The following is a 21,085-nucleotide window of genomic DNA, read 5'->3' on the forward strand; positions in this document are numbered from 1 at the left end:
GCATCACGCTATATATCAATACCCAGTAGTGCAATGGCAGGATCATAGGGAAGTTGTATTTTTAATTTCTTGAGGAATCTCCACACTGTTCTCCAAAGAGGGTGCACCAACTTGCATTCCCACCAACAGTGTAAGAGGGTTCTCCTTTCTCCACATCCCCTCCAACACATGTTGTTTCCTGTCTTGCTAATTTTGGCCATTCTAACTGGTGTAAGGTGATATCTCAATGTGGTTTTAATTTGAATCTCCCTGAGGGCTAGTGATGATGAACATTTTTTCATGTGTCTGATAGCCATTTGTATGTCTTGATTGGAGAAGTGTCTGTTCATATCTTCTGCCCATTTTTTGATATGAGTGTCTGTTTTATGTGTGTTGATTTTGAGGAGTTCTTTATAGTTCCTGGATATCAACCTTTTGTCTATACTGTCATTTGCAAATATCTTCTCCCATTCCGTGGGTTGCCTCTTTGTTTTCTTGACTATTTCCTTTGCTGTGCAGAAGCTTTTGATTTTGATGAAGTCCCAAAAGTTTATTTTCGCTTTTGTTTCCTTTGCCTTTGGAGACATATCTTGAAAGAAGTTGCTGTGGCTGATATCGAAGAGATTACTGCCTATGTTCTTCTCTAGGATTCTGATGGATTCCTGTCTCACATTGAGGTCTTTTATCCATTTTGAGTTTATCTTTGTGTACGGTGTAAGAGAATGGTCGAGTTTCATTCTTCTACATATAGCTGCCCAGTTTTCCCAGCACCATTTAGTGAAGAGACTGTCTTTTTTCCACTGTATATTTTTTCCCGTTTTGTCGAAGATTATTTTCCCATAGAGTTGAGGGTCCATATCTGGGCTCTCTATCTGTTCCACTGGTCTATGTGTCTGTTTTTATGCCAGTTCCATGCTGTCTTGGTGATCACAGCTTTGTAGTAAAGCTTGAAATCAGGTAGCGTGATGCCCCCTGTTTTATTTTTGTTTTTCAACATTTCCTTAGCGATTCGGGGTCTCTTCTGATTCCATACAAATTTTTGGATTATTTGCTCCAGCTCTTTGAAAAATACCAGTGGAATTTTGATCGGAATGGCATTAAAAGTATAGATTGCTCTAGGCAGTATAGACATTTTAACAATGTTTATTCTTCTGATCCAAGAGCATGGAATGGTCTTCCATCTTTTTGTGTCTTCTTCAATTTCTTTCATGAGTGTTCTGTAGTTCCTTGAATACAGATCCTTTACCTCTTTGGTTAGGTTTATTCCCAGGTATCTTATGGTTCTTGGTGCTATAGTAAATGGAATCGATTCTCTAATTTTCCTTTCTGTATTTTCATTGTTAGTATATAAGAAAGCCACTGATTTCTGTACATTGACTTTGTATCCTGCCACGTTGCTGAATTGCTGTATGAGTTCTAGTAGTTTGGGGGTGGAGTCTTTTGGGTTTTCCATATAAAGAATCACGTCATCTGCGAAGAGAGAGAATTTGACTTCTTCATTGCCTATTTGGATACCTTTTATTTCTCTTTGTTGTCTGATTGCTGTTGCTAGGACTTCTAATACTATGTTGAACAAGAGTGGTGAGAGTGGGCATCCTTGTCCTGTTCCTGATCTCAATGGAAAGGCTGCAAGCTTTTTCCCATTGAGGATGATATTTGCTGTGGGTCTTTCATAGATAGATTTGATGAAGTTCAGGAATGTTCCCTCTATCCCTATACTTTGAAGCATTTTAATCAGGAACGGATGCTGGATTTTGTCAAATGCTTTTTCTGCATCGATTGAGAGGACCATGTGGTTCTTCTCTCTTCTCATTTTAATTTGTTCTATCACATTGATTGATTTACGAATGTTGAACCATCCTTGTAGCCCAGGGATGAATCCCACCTGGTCATGGTGGATAATCTTTTTAATGTGCTGTTGGATCCTGTTTGCTAGGATCTTGTTGAGAATCTTAGCATCCATATTCATCAGTGATATTGGTCTGAAATTCTCCTTTTTTGGTAGGGTCTTTGCCTGGTTTGGGGATCAGGGTAATGCTGGCTTTCATGTGTTTCATTTTCTTTTGGTAAATGTCCACTAGTGCAATTACTAGTTGATGTGGTAATTCTATTTCTAATTTTTTGAGGAACCTTCCTACTGTTTTCCATGGTGGCTGCAAAAATTTACATTCCCACCAACAATACACAAGATTTCCTTTTGCTCCACATCCTCACCAAAACTTATTATTTCTTGTCTTTCTGATTCTGGGCACTCTAACAGGGGTGAGGTGGTATCTCATTATGGTTTTTTTTTTTTTTTTTTTAGATTTTATTTATTTATCAGAGAGAGAGGGGGGGAGAGAGTGAGCACAGGCAGACAGAATGGCAGGCAGAGGCAGAGGGAGAAGCAGGCTCCCTGCTGAGCAAGGAGCCCGATGTGGGACTCGATCCCAGGACGCTGGGATCATGACCTGAGCCGAAGGCAGCTGCTTAACCAACTGAGCCACCCAGGCGTCCCTCATTATGGTTTTGATTTGCATTTTCTTGAGGAGTGATGTTAGGCATCTTTTCATGGGTCTCTTGACCATCTTTAGGTCTTCTTTGCAAAAATGTCTGTTCAGGTTTCTTCCCATTTTTTAATTGGATTATTTAGTTTTTTGGTGTTGAGTTATAGAAGTTCTTTATGTATTTTGGATATTAACCCCTTATCCGAGGTATCATGTGCAAATATCTTGTATTCACTCGGTTGCCTTTTTACTTCATTGATGGTTTCCTTTGCTGGACAAAAGCTTTTTATTTTGATGTAGCCCCCGTAGTATTCGTGCTTCTGATTTCTTTGCCTGAGGAGATAGATCTAGAAAAATGTTGCTGAGGCTGAAGTCAGAGAGGTTACTGCCTGTGATCTTTTCTAGGATTTTTATGGTTTCCAGTCTCACACTTAGGTCTTTAAACCACTTTGAGTGTATTTTTGTGAATGGGCTAAGAAATTGGTCCAGTTTTCCCAGCACCAGTTACTCAAGAGACTATCTTTTCCCCATTTTGTAATCATGCCTCCTTTGTCATGCCCCCCCAATACCCATCATCTGATTACCCCATCCCTCGCTCCCCTCCCTCCTGTAACCCTTAGTGTGTTTCCCAGAGGCCAGAGTCTCTCATGGTTTGTCTCCCTCTCTGATTTCTTCCCATTCAGTTTTCCCTCCCTTCCCCTATGATCCTCTGTGCTATTCCATGTGTTCCACATATGAGTGGAAACCGTAGGATAATTCTTTCTCTGCTTGACTTATCTCACTCAGCATAATCTCCTTCAGTTCCATCCATGTCGATGCAAATGCTGCGTATTCATCCTTTCTGACGGCTGAGGAATACTCTATTGTGTGTCTGGACCACATCTTCTTCTTCTTTTTTTTTTTTTTTTAGATTTTATTTATTTATTTATTTATTTAAATTTTTAGAATTTATTTTCAGCGTAACAGTATTCATTGTTTTGGCACCACATCCAGTGCTCCATGCAATCTGTGCCCTCTCCAATACCCACTACCTGGTACCCCGACCTCCCACCTCCCCCTGCCCCTTCAAAACCCTCAGATTGTTTTTCAGAGTCCATATTCTCTCATGGTTCACCTCCCCTTCCAATTTCCCCCAACTCCCTTCTCCTCTTCATCTCCCCTTGTCCTCCATGCTATTTGTTATGCTCCACAAATAAGTGAAACCATATGATAATTGACTCTCTCTGCTTGACTTATTTCACTCAGCATAAAGATTTTATTTATTTATTTATTTGACAGACAGATCACAGGCAGGCAGAAAGACAGGCGGGGGGTGGGGAGCAGGCTCCCTGCTGAGCACAGAGCCCTATGCAGGGCTCTATCCCAGAACACTGAGATCATGACTTGAGCCAAAGGCAGAGGCTTAACCCACTGAGCCACCCAGATGCCCCAGGGACCACATCTTCTTTATCCATTTGTCTGTTGAAGGGCATCTCCTCTCCTTCCACAGTTTGGCAGCTGTGGACATTACTCCTGTGAACACTGGGGTGCGGGTGCCCCTTTAACTACATCTCTGTCTTTGGGGTAAATACCCAGTAGTGCAGTTGCTGGGTCATAGGGTAATTCTATTTTCAATATTTTAATGCCATTCCAATCAAAATTCCACTGGTATTTTTCAAAGAGCTAGAGCAAATAATCCAAAAATTTGTAAAAATAAAATCTTAAAAAAAAAAAAAAAAAGGTGTTTGACATCCTATGTCTTTAGTGAACTACAAATTAAAATGAAACACCACTATGCCTGTTAGAAAAGCCAAAATCCCAAACAATGACAACACCATTGCTGGGGAGGCTGTGCAAAATGCACTGCTGCAAAAATGCAAAATGATACAGCCACTGCGGCAGTTTCTTATAGAGCTACAAAAGGAAATTACCCAAATGGGTTGAAAACTTGTGTCCACACACAACTCATCACACAGAGCTTTACAGCAGCTCGGAAGCAATCCGCTGGATAAACAAACCGGTCCATTGGGACGACGGACTCTACCATCCAGTGCTCAGAAGGGAAGACTTCTCCAGCCTTGAAGGGACTGCGAATTACTACCCCACTCTGCCTACCTGTGATCTCTTTCTCTGTGTCAAATTAAAAAAAAATAATTTAAAGAAAGAGAAAATCAAACTCACAGGTTTTACCTTGTGCCATTAATGGTCAGTCACGGATTTGGGAGGAACTCACATTCAGATTAGTCTTATTCCTATGGCTCTCTGGCTTCCAGAATTTCTGCCCTGAGTTTCCTGCTCCCTGGCCCTCAACAGCTTTGGCTTCTTCCTGTCTGATCTGGAAGGGGGGTTCATTTGGGAAGCACTCTAAAGCAAAACAAGTCTTTAAAAGTTGTATAAAATTCTCATTCCCATTTGTAATCTCTCCCTCTCATCCCACACCATCCCCAGGCAACTGCACATCTACTTCCTGCCCCTCTCCATTACTTTGAATTTTAAAAAAATTTTTTAATAAATGGAATCATACAATATTTTTTTTTCAGTTGCCTCATAACTCAGTATAAGCTTAGAAGCACCAGTGTTGTTGCATCTGTCAGCAGTTCATTCCTTTTTATTTCTAAGTCATATTCTGGTGTGATATACTCCAGTTTATTCATTCACCTGTTAGTGGATGTTTGTTTCCGGCTTTGGGCTCTTATAGGTGAAGATCCCGAATGTTCTTATATCCCTGGGTGCCATAGACCTCCGTTTTCTTTGGTAGGAGTAAGGATTGGCGTGGTGGATCATGTGGTGGGCATGTAGGTTACCTTTTGTTCATTGTTTTCACTGGTGTGTGCCTGTATGTGTGTGTGTAGACATTTTTAAACAGATTTTCTTTTTCACACCACTTTTAGGTTCAGTGCAAGTGAGAAAATAGTTCCCACAGATCATACACACACACGTGTGTGCACGCACACACACACAGCATTCTTTCTCCTGACAACATCTGATACTAGGGTGGTACGTGTGTTGTAACTGGTGAACCTACACGGATATGTCGTTGTCACCCAGTGTCTGTAGTTTGCACCCGTGTTCACTTGTGGTGTCGTGCGTTTTGGGTGTTTGTTCCAATTTATAATGGTACGTAGCCGCCCTCCCAGCACCGTCCGGCCTGGGCTCTGTGCGCAACCAGCTCTGTGCGCAACGAGTGAGCCATTTGTTGGCACAGGTGCGCCTTTCCGGGGATCAGACAGGTGGACTCAGAGCTTTTAGCTGTTCCGGATTCACCTTTTTCATTTAGTAATTCACAGTCCCTTCAAAGCTCGAGAAGTCTTCCCTTCTGAGCACTGGATGGTAGAGTCCGTCGTCCCGATGGACCGGTTTGTTTATCCAGCGGATTGCTTCCAAGCTGCTGTAAAGCTCTGTGTGATGAGTTGTGTGTGAACACAAGTTTTCAACCCATTTGGGTAATTTCCTTTTGTAGCTCTATAAGAAACTGCCGCAGTGGCTGTATCATTTTGCATTTTTTGCAGCAGTGCATTTTGCACAGCCTCCCCAGCAATGGTGTTGTCATTGTTTGGGATTTTGGCTTTTCTAACAGGCATAGTGGTGTTTCATTTTAATTTGTAGTTCACTAAAGACATAGGATGTCAAACACTTTTTTTTTTTTAAGATTTTATTTGACAGAGAGAGAGTCAAACATCTATTCATGGGCCTGTTTGCTATCTATTTTCTCTAGTGGTGTGTCTGTTCAGATCTTTTGCCTATATTTTTTTTTTAAGATTTTATTTATTTGAGAGAGAGAGAGATAGCAAAAGAGGGAACACAAGCAGGGGGAGTGGGAGAGGGAAAAGCAGGTTTCCTGCTGAGCAGGGAGCCCGATGCAGGGCTTGATCTCTGGACCCTGGGATCATGACCTGGGCGGAAGGCGCTTAACAGGCTGAGCCAACCAGATGCCCAGGACATCTTGACAGTATTGAGTCTTTTTATAGAATATTTTTCTCTACTAAACATAGAATATTTTTCCATTTACTTGAATTTTGTTCATAAGCTTTAGTTTTTCTCATCTAGATCTTTTAGATTCATACCTACATATTTGACTTTCGAGTGTGCTAATATAAATGATAATGTGATTTTTATTTCAAATTCCGGTTGTTCAGTGCTTGTGTATATGAGAGCAATATACTTTCCTATGTTTTGTGTCCTACATCTTCGCTGTAATTATTAGTTCCAAGAGTTTTTTTGGTTGATTCTTTGGGGGTTTCTACATAGACAGTCGTATCATCTACCAGTGATGAGTTTTATTTCTTCCTTTGCATTCTGTGCCCTTTTTACTTCATTCTCTTGCACTAGCTGGGACTTACGGTACAGTATTGAAAAAGAGTGCTAAGAAAGGACGTCCTTCCTCCTGATTGTAGCAGGAAGGCTTTGTGTTCCTCACCATTCAGATGTTAGCTGTGAGTTTTACAGATGTCCTTTAGCCAGTTGAGTAATTTCTTCTATATTCCTAATTTGCCAAGAGTTTTTATTATAAACGAATATTGGATTTTTTAAAAAAGATTATTTGACAAACAGAGATCACAGGTAGGCAGAGAGGCAGGCAGAGAGAGAGGAGGAAGCAGGCTCCCTGCTGAGCAGAGAGCCGGATGTGGGGCTCGATCCCAGGACCCTGAGATCATGACCTGAGCCAAAGGCAGAGGCTTAACCCACTGAGCCACCCAGGCACCCCTAACATAGTAAGTTTAGATAAAATCCATTAATTTTTTTTAAAAAAATTAAAAAGGGGAGGACTATAAAAGAGCATAAAAAATATTTTCCCTTGTGATGAGAACTTCTAGGATATACATTCTTAGCAATCTTCAAATATGCCATGTAGCAGTATTAATTAACTCTGTTCATCATTATATTACATTACAACCTCAGTACTTACTTAACTTATAACTGGAAGTAGGAACCTTTTGATCCCTTTCATCCATTTCCTCCATACTTGGTAACCAAAAATTTTCTCGAGTTTTTTGTTTTTCTACCTATGAGAGAGATCATACAGCATTTGTCTGTTGTCACTTAGCACAATGCCCTTGAGGTGAATGTATGTTGTCATAGTGGCAAGATTTCATGCTTCCTTATGGCTGCATATTAAGCCCCCCCCCTCGGCTTACACACAGTTTATGCCTCCATCCGTCAATGGACTCTTGTTCTGCGCGTTAGCTCTCGTGAGTGCTGCTCCAGTGACGGTGGCGCAGAGCTTCCTCCCACATGCAGATTTTGTTTCCTTCAGGCAGAAAGTGGACTGCTGGGTCCTGCACTAGTTTCAGACGCTTTGAGGAGGGGCGCCCGGGCGGCTCAGTCTGACTCATTGTATGGGCCCCACACCCAGTGCTCCACGCAACACGTGCCCTCCTTAATACCCACCACCAGCCTCACCCATCCCCCACCCCTCCTCTCTAAAACCCTCAGTTTGTTTCTCAGAGTCCACAGTCTGTCTTGGTTTGTCTCCCCCTCTGATTTCCCTTTGGAGTATTTTTAAAAATATTTTTATTAGGGTCTCCTGGGTGGCTCAGTCATTAAGCGTCTGCCTTTGGCTCAGATCATGATCCCAGGATCCTGAGATCAAGTCCCCCGTCGGGCTCCCTGTTCAGCGGGGAGCCTGCCTCCCCCTCTGCGTGCTGCTCCCCTGCTTGTGTGTGCGCGTGCACGCTCTCCCCAACAAAATCTTTAAAGAAAAATGCTTTGAGGAGCCTCCCCACTGGTTTCCGTACTGGCTGCCCAGTTTACAGTCCCACCAGCAGCGCACAAGCTTCCCTTCCCTCCACATCTGCTCCAACGTTTTGCCAGTTTGATGCCCCCTCAGTCATGAGGGCCATCTTTGTGTGGTTTTGGTGCATTTTCCTGATGTTTAATGATGTTGAGCGTCTTTTCGTGCACAGGTGTCTCCTCTCCAAAAGTAGGCGGTTCCTGTGGGGGGAAAATAGTAAGATGAAAAGGACCTTATCTCATAACAGCAACAATGACGAAAAAGAAAACTCTTTGGGATTAACCAGAAGTATGCCAGATTTCTAGGAAGGCAATTATAAAACTTCCCTGAGGGCCTTGAAGAATGGCCAGAATCCGTGAGAGGCAGAGCGCAGTCCTGACTGGGACCGCTTAGAGAAGTCGGTCCTTCCCAGATTAGTATGCGCAGTCAGTGCAGGAGCCGTAGGAAATGTGCATGAATTAAAAAAAAAAAAATCTTTTGTAACCAAAACAGCATGAAGAAGTCATTTCCAGTCATTTCTATGGAAAATTTTTGACTGTTCCCAGACCCCAAAAATGACCTTTCTTAGGCTTTTTTCTACCTGGGCCACATCCTGCTAGTGGAGGCGCAGAGTTGGCTGAGATGGAGCAGGGGTGTGCGCACGCGGCTGCGAGCTCTAGCAGCTCCAGCGCAGAGAGGCCACGTAGAGCTCCCGAGGGCCCCGGCCCTCCGCCACTCAGGGTGCCCGCTGTGTCTGCAGCAGCTCTCGGCAAAACCAGCGCTAAATGCGATTTCCACTTTTCACCTATTTGCATAAAAATGAAAATCCTCTTTGGATTTCTTCTGGTTAGCAAACGCCAGTACAGATGTAGGTTTTTGTCAAAATGAAGTGAGTAACACCAACTTTCAAAAAGCAGGTGAGAACTGGGTGCCTGGGTGGCTGGGTGGGTTAAAGCCTCTGCCTTTGGCTCAGATCATGATTCCAGGGTCCTGGGATCTAGCCTCGCATCGGGCTCTCTGCTCGGCAGGGAGCCTGCTTCTCCTCTCTCTGCCTGCCTCTCTGCCTACTTGTGATCTCTGTCAAATAAATAAATAAAATCTTTAAAAAGGAAAAAAAGGTGAGATCTGTAACTGTGGGCTCTTTGATTACAGGTAAACCTCCCTTTACAAGGCGTTGTGGTTTGTTTGTTTACATGTTGAAGGTCTGTAGCAACCCTGCGTCAAGTCTGTCAGCACCGTTTCTCCATCAGCGTTTGCTCACTTCATTTCTCTGTCACATTTTGGTAGCTCTCACAGTATTTCAAACTTTTTCCTTGTGTTTTTTGTAACCCATGACTATGCCTTGTTCCTGATCTACAGAGGAAAGGGTTTGATCTGATTTTAGAACGTTAAACCAACCATTCTTGAAACAGTCATTCCTTCATGATTTAGTGCCCTTTTATACATCATCAGATTAAGTTGGCAAAGCGATGTGACTGTGACCCTGAGGGATATGGGTCTGTCATTGTCTTTTCTTGTAATGCCTGGGTCTGATTTTGGGGGTCAGGGTAATGCTGGCCTGATAAAATATACTGGGAAGTAGTCACTCGTACTCTTCTGGAAGAGTCTATGTGTCATTAGTATTATTTCTTCCTTACATGTTTGGTCAGTTTTATGCAAGAAGCCATCTGGGATCTGACTTTTCTTTGTGCAAAGTTGCAAGATATGAATTGATACAGGGCTGTACAGATTATACCTTCTTGGATAAGCCTTGTTTTCTCTTTCAAGAAATTTACCCATTTCATTTTAGCTTACTGGCATAATTTTTTTTTTAACATTTTATTTGTCGGAGCACAAGCAGGGGGAGCAGCAGGCAGAGGGAGAAGCAGGCTCCCCTGCTGAGCAGAGAGCCTGATGTAGGACTTGATCCCAGAACCCTGGGATCCTGACCTGAGCTAAAGGCAGATAACTAAGCCACCCAGACATCCCTGGCATAAAGTCTGTAATATTCTCTTGCCTTTAAAAAAAAAAAAAAAAAGATTTACTTATTTGACAGAGATCATAAGTAGGCAGAGAGGGAAGCAGAGAGGGGGGCGGCAAGCAGGCTCCCCCTGAGCAGAGAGCCTGATGCAGGGCTCATTCCCAGGACCCCAGGATCATGACCTGAGCCAAAGGAAGAGACTTAACCCACTGAGCCACCCAGGGGCCCCTTCTCTTACCCTTTTAATATCTGTACAATCTGTGTACAAATACCTGATAGTCTGCTTTCGTTTTATTTTGGTATGTATTGAGAAGTGGATCGCTTCTCTGCCTTTTGGCTAAGATCAAGTGGAGAAGTGGAATTGTTGAATAATGTGGGGGTTTCAATTTATTCAAATTCTGGTTAGTTAATGTATAAGGTAATACTGTTTCTGACATAGAGTTTAGTGATTAACACATATGTATAACATCCTATGCTCATCACAACTGCCCTCCTTAAACCCATCACCTGCCCACCTCCCTCCATCAACCCACAGTTTGTTCTCCGTAGTTAAGTTTCTTACGATTTGCCTCCCTCTTTTTTCCCTTTCCCTGTGTTCATCTGTTTTGTTTTTTAAATTACACACAAGTGAAATCATATTGTATTTGTCTTTCTCCGACTTCACCTAGCATAATACACTCTAGCTGCATCCACATTGTTGCAAATGGCAAGATCTCAATCTTTTTCATGGCTGAGTAATACTACATTGTGTGTGAGAGCTATATTATATAGATTAACACATAATATATGGATTTCATACATATAATCACATTATGTATATAGTTATATATATTATACATATAATCATTTTTTTAAAGATTTTTATTTATTTATTTGACAGACAGAGATCACATGTAGGCAGAGAGGCAGGCAGAGAGAGAGGAAGGGAAGCAGGCTCACCGCTGAGCAGAGAGTCTGACGTGGGGCTCGATCCCAGGACCCTGAGATCATGACCTGAGCCGAAGGCAGAGGCTTAACCCACTGAGCCACCCAGGTGCCCCTATATAATCATCTTTATCCATTCATCAGTTGATAGACATCTGGGCTCTTTCCGTAATTTGGGCATTATTGACAACGCTGCTATAAACATTGGGACGTACGTGCCCCTCTGAATCACTATTTTTGCATCCTTTGTGTAGATATCTAATAGTGCAATTGCTGGATCATTTAACTTTTGGGAAAACTCCATATGGTTTTCCAGAGCGGCTGCAGCAGTTTGCATTCCCATCAGGAGTATAAGAGGGTTCCTCTTTCTCCGGACCATCCTTGCCAACATCTGTCGTTTTCCGAGTTGTTAAACTTAGCCATTCTGACAGCTCTGAGGTGGCATCTCCTGTAACTTCTGATTTGTAGTTCCCTGTGAGTGATGTTGAGTGTCCATTCACGTCTTCTGCTCACTTTGTAACAGGATTGTTTTTTGGATGTTGAGTTTGAGAAGTTCCCTCTAGATTTTGGACACTAGCCCTTTATCAGGTTGGTCATTTGCAGATATCTTCTCCCACGCTGTAGGCTGCCGCTTTGTTTTGTTGATTGCTTGCTTCGCTGCGCAGAAACTTTATCCTGGTGAAGCCCAGGAGTCATTTTTGCTTTTGTTTCTGCTTCTGGAGATGGGCCTAGTAAGAAGTTGCTATGTCCAAGGTCACAGAGGCTGCTGCCTGCGTTCTCTAGGATTCTGTCTCATGTTTAAGTCTTTCATTATTTATTTATTTAAAGGATTTTATTTATTGACACAGAGAGATCACAAGTAGGCAGAGAGGCAGACAGGGGGCGGGGGGTGAAGCAGGCTCCCCACCCTGAGCAGGGAGCCAGACATGGGGCTCGATCCCAGCATCCTGAGACCATGACCTGAGCCGAAGGCAGAGGCTTCTGGGCCACCTGGGCCACCCAGGCTCCCCTCCTCCCATTTTAAATGTGGTTTTTTCCCCCCTACTGGACAGTCCCTCGTTCAGTGTAGATCTTTATTTTTCAGCCAGCCTCGAGTATTTTTTAATGTTTCCTTTCAGGAACAAGGGCTGAAGCTTCTCAGTTCACCACCTTGCTCATGTCACTCTCCTGTCCCTAATTCTTTCTCTCTCTATCCTCTCAGGAGGCAGGAATCCAAATGAGGCAGAAACTCTTCACGAGGCAGGAATCAGGTGCCTGTCACTGGGAGAGCTTTCATGTTGGCAAATCAAGAGACATGTTGTAAGCAAATTAATCAAAAACCAAGACTCTGGGATAGATATTCAAGGAAAGAGTGCTCCGTTCTTCGACCAGTGTGACTCCCCCTGCCAAGTGGGAGCCGGGATATGCATTCAGGCTTCAGTGGAGGACAGCTGCTTCATGAACCTTCTGGAGGGTCGTTCTAAGATCCTTGAAAACCAAGAATTTCTAGCCGGGAGAGTTCAGAATCCTTGGAGTAAAATCTATCTCAGCGAAACACAGAATTACCAGCGAAGTTGTAAGCAGACTCAGATGAAAAACCAACTATGTATATTTGCTCCGTATGTTAACATTTTCAGCTGTATTTCACGCCACGATGACGACACTGTGCACAGGAGAGACAGAGCTCATAACAGTGACTGCGGGAAGGTGTCCCCTCTTCTTCAGCAGACCTACCACTGCAGTGACTGCGAGAAAGCATTCAGCGATGGCCGCAGTCTTGAACTTCACCGGCAGATGCACTCGGGAAAGAAGTCCCCCCCTTACGGCGCACATGACAAGGGCAGCGGTTACAGTGCAGCTGTTGCCGTTCAGCAAAGTGTCTACACAGGAAAGAAACGCTATTGGTGTCACGAGTGTGGGAAGGGTTTCAGCCAGAGCTCAAACCTGCAGACTCACCAGAGGGTCCACACAGGGGAGAAGCCCTATTCGTGCCTTGAGTGCGGTAAGAGCTTTAACCAGACCTCGCATCTTTATGCGCATTTGCCTATCCACACCGGAGAGAAACCCTACCGCTGTGAGAGCTGTGGGAAGGGCTTCAGTCGGAGCACTGACCTGAATATTCACTGCAGAGTTCACACGGGAGAGAAGCCCTACAAGTGCGAGGTGTGTGGGAAGGGCTTCACTCAGAGGTCGCACCTGCAGGCCCACGAGAGGATCCACACCGGAGAGAAACCGTACAAATGTGGAGACTGCGGGAAGCGCTTCAGTTGTAGCTCCAATCTTCATACCCATCAGAGGGTCCACACGGAGGAGAAACCGTACAAGTGCGAGGAGTGTGGGAAGTGCTTCAGTTTGAGCTTTAATCTCCACAGCCATCAGCGAGTCCACACCGGCGAGAAGCCGTATAAGTGTGAAGAGTGTGGGAAAGGCTTCAGTTCGGCCTCCAGTTTCCAGAGCCACCAGAGGGTTCACACAGGAGAGAAACCGTTTCAATGCAACGTGTGTGGCAAGGGCTTCAGCCAAAGTTCGTATTTTCAAGCTCACCAGAGGGTCCACACGGGAGAAAAACCATACAAATGTGACGTGTGTGGGAAGCGCTTCAACTGGAGCTTGAATCTCCACAACCATCAGAGGGTCCACACGGGAGAGAAGCCGTATAAATGTGAGGAGTGTGGGAAGGGCTTCAGTCAGGCCTCAAATCTGCAAGCTCATCAGAGTGTCCACACGGGGGAGAAGCCATTCAAGTGTGAAGCGTGTCAGAAGAGATTCAGTCAGGCCTCCCATCTTCAAGCACATCAGAGAGTCCACACTGGAGAGAAACCGTATAAATGTGACACGTGTGGTAAGGCCTTCAGCCAGAGGTCAAATCTTCAAGTCCATCAGATCATCCACACGGGAGAGAAACCATTTAAATGTGAGGAGTGTGGGAAAGAATTTAGTTGGAGCGCTGGGCTCAGTGCTCATCAGAGAGTTCACACGGGAGAGAAACCCTATACATGTCAGCAGTGTGGTAAAGGCTTCAGTCAAGCCTCGCATTTTCACACACATCAGAGGGTCCACACCGGGGAAAGGCCTTACATATGTGACGTCTGTTGTAAAGGCTTCAGTCAGAGATCCCATCTTGTGTATCACCAGAGAGTCCACACTGGAGGAAATCTATAGATGGGTTAGGGGTGGTGTAGCTTTCAGTTAGAGTTCACATCCTCCTCTCCGCTGGAAAATCCATGCTGGGAACTGTGGAAAGTTCCTTCAGAACTCAGAAACCTCAAGGAATCTTCACATGCCTGTAAGCTCTGTACAGTGCTATTTTAAGGACTCGGTTGGGAGAGAAATTCTTTACAAACATCAGGTTTCACAGATAAGAGAAAACCTGTAAGTACACTCAGTGTTTATACGAGAATTCTGAATGTCCCGATTTTCAGGAAAGAATTTCAAAATTCATCCAAGTCTACCCAGGAAAGAAGCCTTATAAATGAAGAATAGGGGCGGAACTTGAACAAAAGTATCATGATGGGCGAAATGAATGGCAAGAGCAATGTATCCGCCACGTCAGAAGTGAGGTTTTTCACTGCTTTATCTCTACTGTGTAGACATGCGCTTGGCTCATGAGAAATGCCCAGCACTTACTGAACAAAGTGGAGAAAATCTGTAATTAGGACAAGTATTGGGAACTCATACTCCTCTGCGTGGATTTCATAATAATATACTCAAAAGGAATCTTGCAAGTAGCCTTAATGAGATTTCTTTCAGGAAACATTCAGGTACAGAAAATCACGTCATGCCGCCAGTCACAGCACTGCAAATTCGGATGGAATGTGGGAATGGCCCCATCCTCCATCCAGCCCTGGTTCTTTGTAGTAGGTCAGCCCTTGTGTACAGCATAATATTTAGTATCATTAGTGCTTTATAGACTGAAAAATACTGTTTTTAACTAGTAATACTACAATTTATATGCTTGGAAATTTTGGACTGTAATTCATTAAGGTAGGACTTCACTGTAACTCTCGAAAGTGTTGAAAGTAGACTAATGACAAGTTTTTTAGTAAACTCGAATTGTTAGCAAGTGGCTTCTTCTCATTATTTCCCTTCACGCTTAGATCAGACTGCCTTCTCTATGCACAGTCCTTCATCCAGACCACTGTAGGCAGCGCCTTTGGTAGATTTCAAGGACATTTTGTCACACCCCCATTTCTCCACCCGCCTGCACCCTCCCTCAAGAGTAGAACAAGAAACATTGAGTTTTTATTGAAATTTCATTAAATAACAATTTAGATATATTACCGTCAACGCAGCATTCTGTGTTCAACACCTCTTGTCAAGAGTGGTCATAAGCTGGTCAATATATACTGAAATACCCTTTGACCTGGCAGTCCTAGCACTGAACACTTTCCCTTTCAGGTTCTTCTCTCCCCATCTTGTGATTTATAAAAATTGGTAAAGGAATTAAATACAGATGAAACTCTAGTTCCAAAAGTACCCTAATATGTTTTTATTAGTATTGATTCTTTTATTTAGATCTATCGTTAGACATGTTTATTAGTTTTTTATTCATCTTAGAAATATACAATAAGTACTTTTTTATGAAATTAATCTTTAATGACTTAAATTCTTTTGGGTAGACAGGTCACAGGAATGGGGAGGTTTAATGCATGGTGGAAATTGGATAGATGTACAAAAGTTGGATGGCTGGTAAATGGCTATTTAATTCTTGGTATTTTTCTTTATATTTGAAATGTGCCAAATTTAAAATTTACATATTTATATAATTTTTTAGAAGACTTTATTTGAGAGAGAGACAGAAAGAGCATGAGGGGAGGTCAGAGGGAGAAGCTGGGAGCCCGATGTGGGGCTCGATCCCAGGACTCTGAGATCATGACCTGAGCCGAAGGCAGGCATTTAACCAACTGAGCCACCAGGCGCCCCTGTATTTTTTTTTTATGTAAATGAAAAGAGAGCTAGTGGTATAGACTTTTAGGTTTGGAGGAAGTTTACCAACTCTGCAGTTGATACAGTTGTTCTGAGGCTTGGACAGTTTACATTCTACCTGTAACTGAGGCTTTCTTAATAATTATTAAGAAAGTTCAATGAAGAAAGTTGTCCCCCCCAAGGACTCTAATCTTCCAAATGGTCTCCTGTTTTCCCTCATGCTCCTTGCACTAATGACCAGGTTTGGACATAGGGTGTATAGCCTTTGTCCATTTTCCCTTCCAAACGACTGACTCCCTCTCCCCCCATTAACTAGCACAAACTACCCACTATTCCTTCACGCAGCCACCTGCCAATCCCCTTATTCTTTCTTGCTCCTTGATTTTATCTCCAGAATCAGTCTTGCTACCCTATCACTACTCTTTTCAGACTACTTGCAGATTATTGTATCCATTCCCCAAACCCTGGCCTCTCAGTTCCTTGATTACTCTGCCTCTGGTGGTCTTGTCTTCCACAGCACCTCAGCCCTTGGCTCCAGAGGTAACATCTTGCCAGCAAGAAAATAAACGAGTTGTGTGACCATGTGACGTAATGAGCACTGGGCGTCATGTGCAACTATGAGCAACTGAACCGTACATCTGAAACTCATGATACACTGTGTGTTAATCTAACTGAATCGAAATAAGGTAAATGGAAATCCCTCTGTAATCTCAGATTCAAACACTCCATTCCAATCACCAACTCCTGTTTTACCAGCTTATACCCTCTTCATTCTCATTTTAATAACTCTTAAAATTCACAGGGACCAAAAACCCATTACTCCTACTCCCTTTTCACTCTTTATTTACTTAATTCCCTGTGTATCAGAAAGGAGAACAGACTTCCGTTTACACCCCAGTGCCCCAACTGTCTCATGTCAACCTCTAACACAGGAAGAAATACTTAAAGAGTGCTCATGTCACCCAATCTGTAGAAGAGGCAGAGAAGAGCAAACTGGGTTAGGAATATACACAAGATGAAGCGGTTTACAGTACATGGTTCAGATAGACGTGACTTCAGTGTATCTGACACTACATCCAACCCCAAGTTTTATCTCTCATTTAAGAATACTGCAATTCTCACGGGCGCCTGGGTGGCTCAGTGGGTTAAGCCGCTGCCTTCGGCTCAGGTCATGATCTCAGGGTCCTGGGATCAAGTCCCGCATCAGGCTCTCTGCTCAGCAGGGAGCCTGCTTCCTCCTCTCTCTCTGCCTGCCTCTCTGCCTACTTGTGATCTCTGTCAAATAAATAAATAAAATCTTTTAAAAAAAAAAAGAATACTGCAATTCTCAGGAAAAGGCTATTACAGTAATAATGCCAACACTCAGCATCTTTTTTTAAAAAGTTTAAGACTTTTGAGATTGATCAATTGCTAGAATAAGGTATCTGTGCAGCATTTCATGAGTTGTCATGATCTAGCTGGAAAACACAGCTTCAGAGTGCACTGGTCAATCGTGTAGACGCATACAAGTAACTGAAAGTAACCATATATGAATTATACGACAACGCTAGAAGCATCTTAAATGTGCTGACCAAGTAGTTCCTATTGCACCAAAGCTCCAGCAGATAACAAGTATAAATTCTAGACCAAATACTAAAACTATCCAAAGGCCCTGGAGAATGAACAAAATCAGGCAGATCCTGGAGATAGGTCAACACTTAGAAGAAGGAAATAAAATAAGTCAGTTTCCTACTTTTTATGGCTTTTACCCGAAAGCAAGTCCAGTCTGCACTATTTTAGGGCAGCTAAAACATACACGGAAAACGAAGTTTTCCAACAAAAGAGTTCAAGACCTATACAACTGCTGTTTGAAAGTATGGTGGGTAGTATACCCTGGAAGAGGGCCAGGGAAAGGAAGCTCCAAAGTCTGTGTCTAAGCAAATATGTGGCTCTCTCCTCAGCTATAAAAGGACAAAGAATACTTAAAGGAGCCAAACCAATACTAACAAGTGAATTAAAATTTGAGCTGCCACCTACAGGAAAGAGAAAATCTTTGATTGAGCCCAGCTAAATTAAATGCCTAATAAAAATATTTTTTCAAGATTTTATTTATTTGACAGAGACACAGTGAAAGAAGGAACACGAGCAGGAGGAGTGGGAGAGGGAGAAGCAGGCCTCCCACTGAGCAGGGAGCCCAATGCAGGGCTTGATCCCAGGACCCTGAGATCATGATCCCAGCTGAAGGCAGACACTTAATGACTGAGCCACCCAGGTGCCCCTAATAAAAATATTTTTAAAAATACTCCGGAGGGAAATCAGAGCAGGAGACCAACCATGAGAGACTGTGGACTCTGAGAAACTGAGTGTTTTAGAGGGGAAGGCAGTGGGGGATGGATGACTTTGGTGGTGGGTATTAAGGAGGGAACATATTACATGGAGCACTGGGTGTGGTGCATAAACAATGAATCTTGGAACACTAAAACATAAAATTAAAAAATACTCTGGAGGAACATAATGAAATCCAGTTTCCTCAGTGGATTAATTACAATGCCTAAGATATAATTTAAGATTACTAGATATTTGGGGGCGCCTGGGTGGCTCAGTGGGTTAAGCTGCTGCCTTCGGCTCAGGTCATGATCTCAGGGTCCTGGGATCGAGTCCCACATCAGGCTCTCTGCTCGGTGAGGAGCCTGCTTCCTCCTCTCTCTCTCTGCCTGCCTCTCTGCCTACTTGTGATCTCTCTCTGTCAGATCAAGGCCAAGATGATCCAGATGTGGGAATCAGACGATTTTTTTTTAAAGATTTTGTTTATTTATTTAACAGATATCACAAGTAGGCAGAGAGGCAGGCAGGGGTGGCGGGGGAGATGCAGGGCTCGATCCCACGACTCTGAGATAACAACCTGAGCCAAAGGCAGAGGCTTAACCCACTGAGCCCCCCAGGTGCCCCCAGACAATGATTTTTTAAAAGCTATTATAAACTATGCTTAAAATGTAAAGAAAAATGTCCTTATCATGAAGGAAAAAATAAGAAACCTTAGCTAAGAAATAGCAACTATCAAAAAATTACCAAATAGAAGTTCTAGGGGGTTGACAGTGGAGTAGAAGGACTCTAAGCTCACCTCAACCCACAGACACACCTAGGTGACACCCACATCAGTATAAATATCCCCAGAAAATGACCCAAAGACTAGCAGAGCAGACTCCCCAGAGCTACATATAAAGAAGAGGACTCAGCCAAGAAAGTAGGAAGGGAAGAGACATAAGAGCTAAATGGACCCGTGAAACAGTCTGGGGCGGGGGGTGGAGAAGGAACACACCCCAGATGCAGAGAGAGAAAACCAGACCCCAATCCGGGCACCCAGGCTTGGGGGACCCACACAGAGAAGAAAAATCTCCATAAAAATTGGCTTTGAAAACCAGAATAGCCAAATTTCATGAGTTTTTATCAGTGGAGCTAAAAACTGGAACTTTAAAAATCAGCAGGTGGCTCTGGAAGAGTTTGAAGGGCAACAGGAAACGGAGTCCTTACTCTTTAAGAGACAGCACAACAAACAGCTGGACGGAGATACAGCACAGAAGCATCAGTATGATAAATGCCACGCCTTCTCCTGTGGACCTGCCCTGGCCTAAGCCAGAATTTTGGGTGACTGCAAGACCTCCCCTTAGCTGACCCATGCTGGATGTGTCCTGCACCCTGTCCCGTATTCTCCTGAAGACCTGCCCCCTCCAGTATGCCCTTGGCCAGATCCTATCTAAAGCAGTGCCACAAGGAGCTGTGGGTGTTCAAACATCCCTAACAAAGGCCACCACCACTCCGAAGTGACTCCTGCCCAAGGGAAAGCAGAAGATGACCACACACACAAGTGAAAATGCGGCCCCAGCAGTGGGTTTGGGGGCAGACGTTGTGTCTGACTACAGGCCCTAACCACCAATGAAAGCTTCTCCAGGACAACACAGGGAGAGCGCCCTGCAGTTCAGTGCTACAGCAGCTCTGGAAAATGCCTGGTCTGACTCAGTTTAAGCCCAAGGCAGCCCAAACCAACCCACTAACACCACTTCCCTCAATAGGCAAAGAGAACCACTGCAGATGCCTGAAGGCAAAGCAGCTCAGCCACAGGAACAAAGCCACAGGAAAAAAGTATCTCCTGCATATAACACATGCAGGAGATACTATAAAGTTCCAGGTCCTGGTGAACAGGCGACATTGCACTGTAGGGCACTATGTTCTCTCTTCTTCATGAGGCCACTACTTTCAAGAGCAGGAAACATAACTGACTTTTCTAACACAAAGAAATAGACACAGAATTAGAAAAAATGAGGAGACACAGGAATATGTCCCAAGTGAAAGAAGACAAAATCAAAGAAAAAGAGCTAAACAAAACAGAGATAAGTAATACACATGTTAGAGAATTTAAGTAGTGGTCATAAAGATACTCACTGGACTTCGGTAAAGACTGGATAGCTTCAGTGAGACCCTTAACAAGAGAGTGAATACATAAAAAAGAACCAGAGATGAAAAACCCAGTAACAGAAATTAAAAATACACTAGAAACGGCACCCAGGTGGCTCAAATGGTTAAGTACCCGCCTTGGGCTCTGGTCATGATCCCAGGGTCCTGATCATGATCCATGATCCCAGGCTCAGCAGGGAGCCTACTTCTCTCTCACACACTCTCACTCCCTCTTTCTGGCAAATAAATAAAATCTTTTTTAAAAATAAAAATTAAAAAATACACTAGATAGGATGAATAGTAGACTTCAGGAAGAAGAACAGATCAGCAACCTGGGAAATGGAGTAATGGAAAGCAATCAAGCTGAACATAAGAGGGGGAAAAAAGAATAATGAAAAATGCAAATAGATTAAAGGAACTCAGTGACACTATCAAACCTAATAACATTCACGTTATTGGGATCCCAGAAGGGAAAAAGGGGGCAGAACATTTATTGGAAGAGATAATAGTTGAAACTCCAAATCTTGGGAAGGAAACAGAAATCCAGATGTAGGAGACACAGAGAGCCCCCAAAAAGCAACCCAAGGAAGTTCACATCAAGACATATAGTAATAAAAATGGTGAAAGGTAGTAATAAAGAGTTTTAAAAGCAGGAGAAAAAGAAAATAGTTACATACAAGGGAAAACCCAGAAGTATTCAGCTGGTTTTTC

The 21,085-nt window shown here is 43.4% G+C and overlaps 1 protein-coding gene across 2 annotated transcripts in view; it reads left to right on the top strand.

Annotated features, from left to right (window-relative positions):
• The window catches only part of ZNF235 (zinc finger protein 235), a 53,652-nt gene extending 38,572 nt beyond the window's left edge, over positions 1 to 15,080 (top strand). For both annotated transcript variants that reach the window (XM_059152162.1, XM_059152163.1), the window contains one exon: positions 12,240 to 15,080. In XM_059152162.1, the coding sequence (XP_059008145.1) occupies positions 12,240 to 14,179 (1,940 nt within the window). In that variant the 3' untranslated portion in view covers positions 14,180 to 15,080. The remainder of the gene's footprint in view (positions 1 to 12,239) is intronic.
• The last annotated feature ends 6,005 nt before the right edge of the window (positions 15,081 to 21,085 follow it).

The sequence above is a fragment of the Mustela lutreola genome, chromosome 16, assembly GCF_030435805.1.
Source record: "Mustela lutreola isolate mMusLut2 chromosome 16, mMusLut2.pri, whole genome shotgun sequence".
NCBI classification, from domain to species: Eukaryota; Metazoa; Chordata; class Mammalia; order Carnivora; family Mustelidae; genus Mustela; species Mustela lutreola.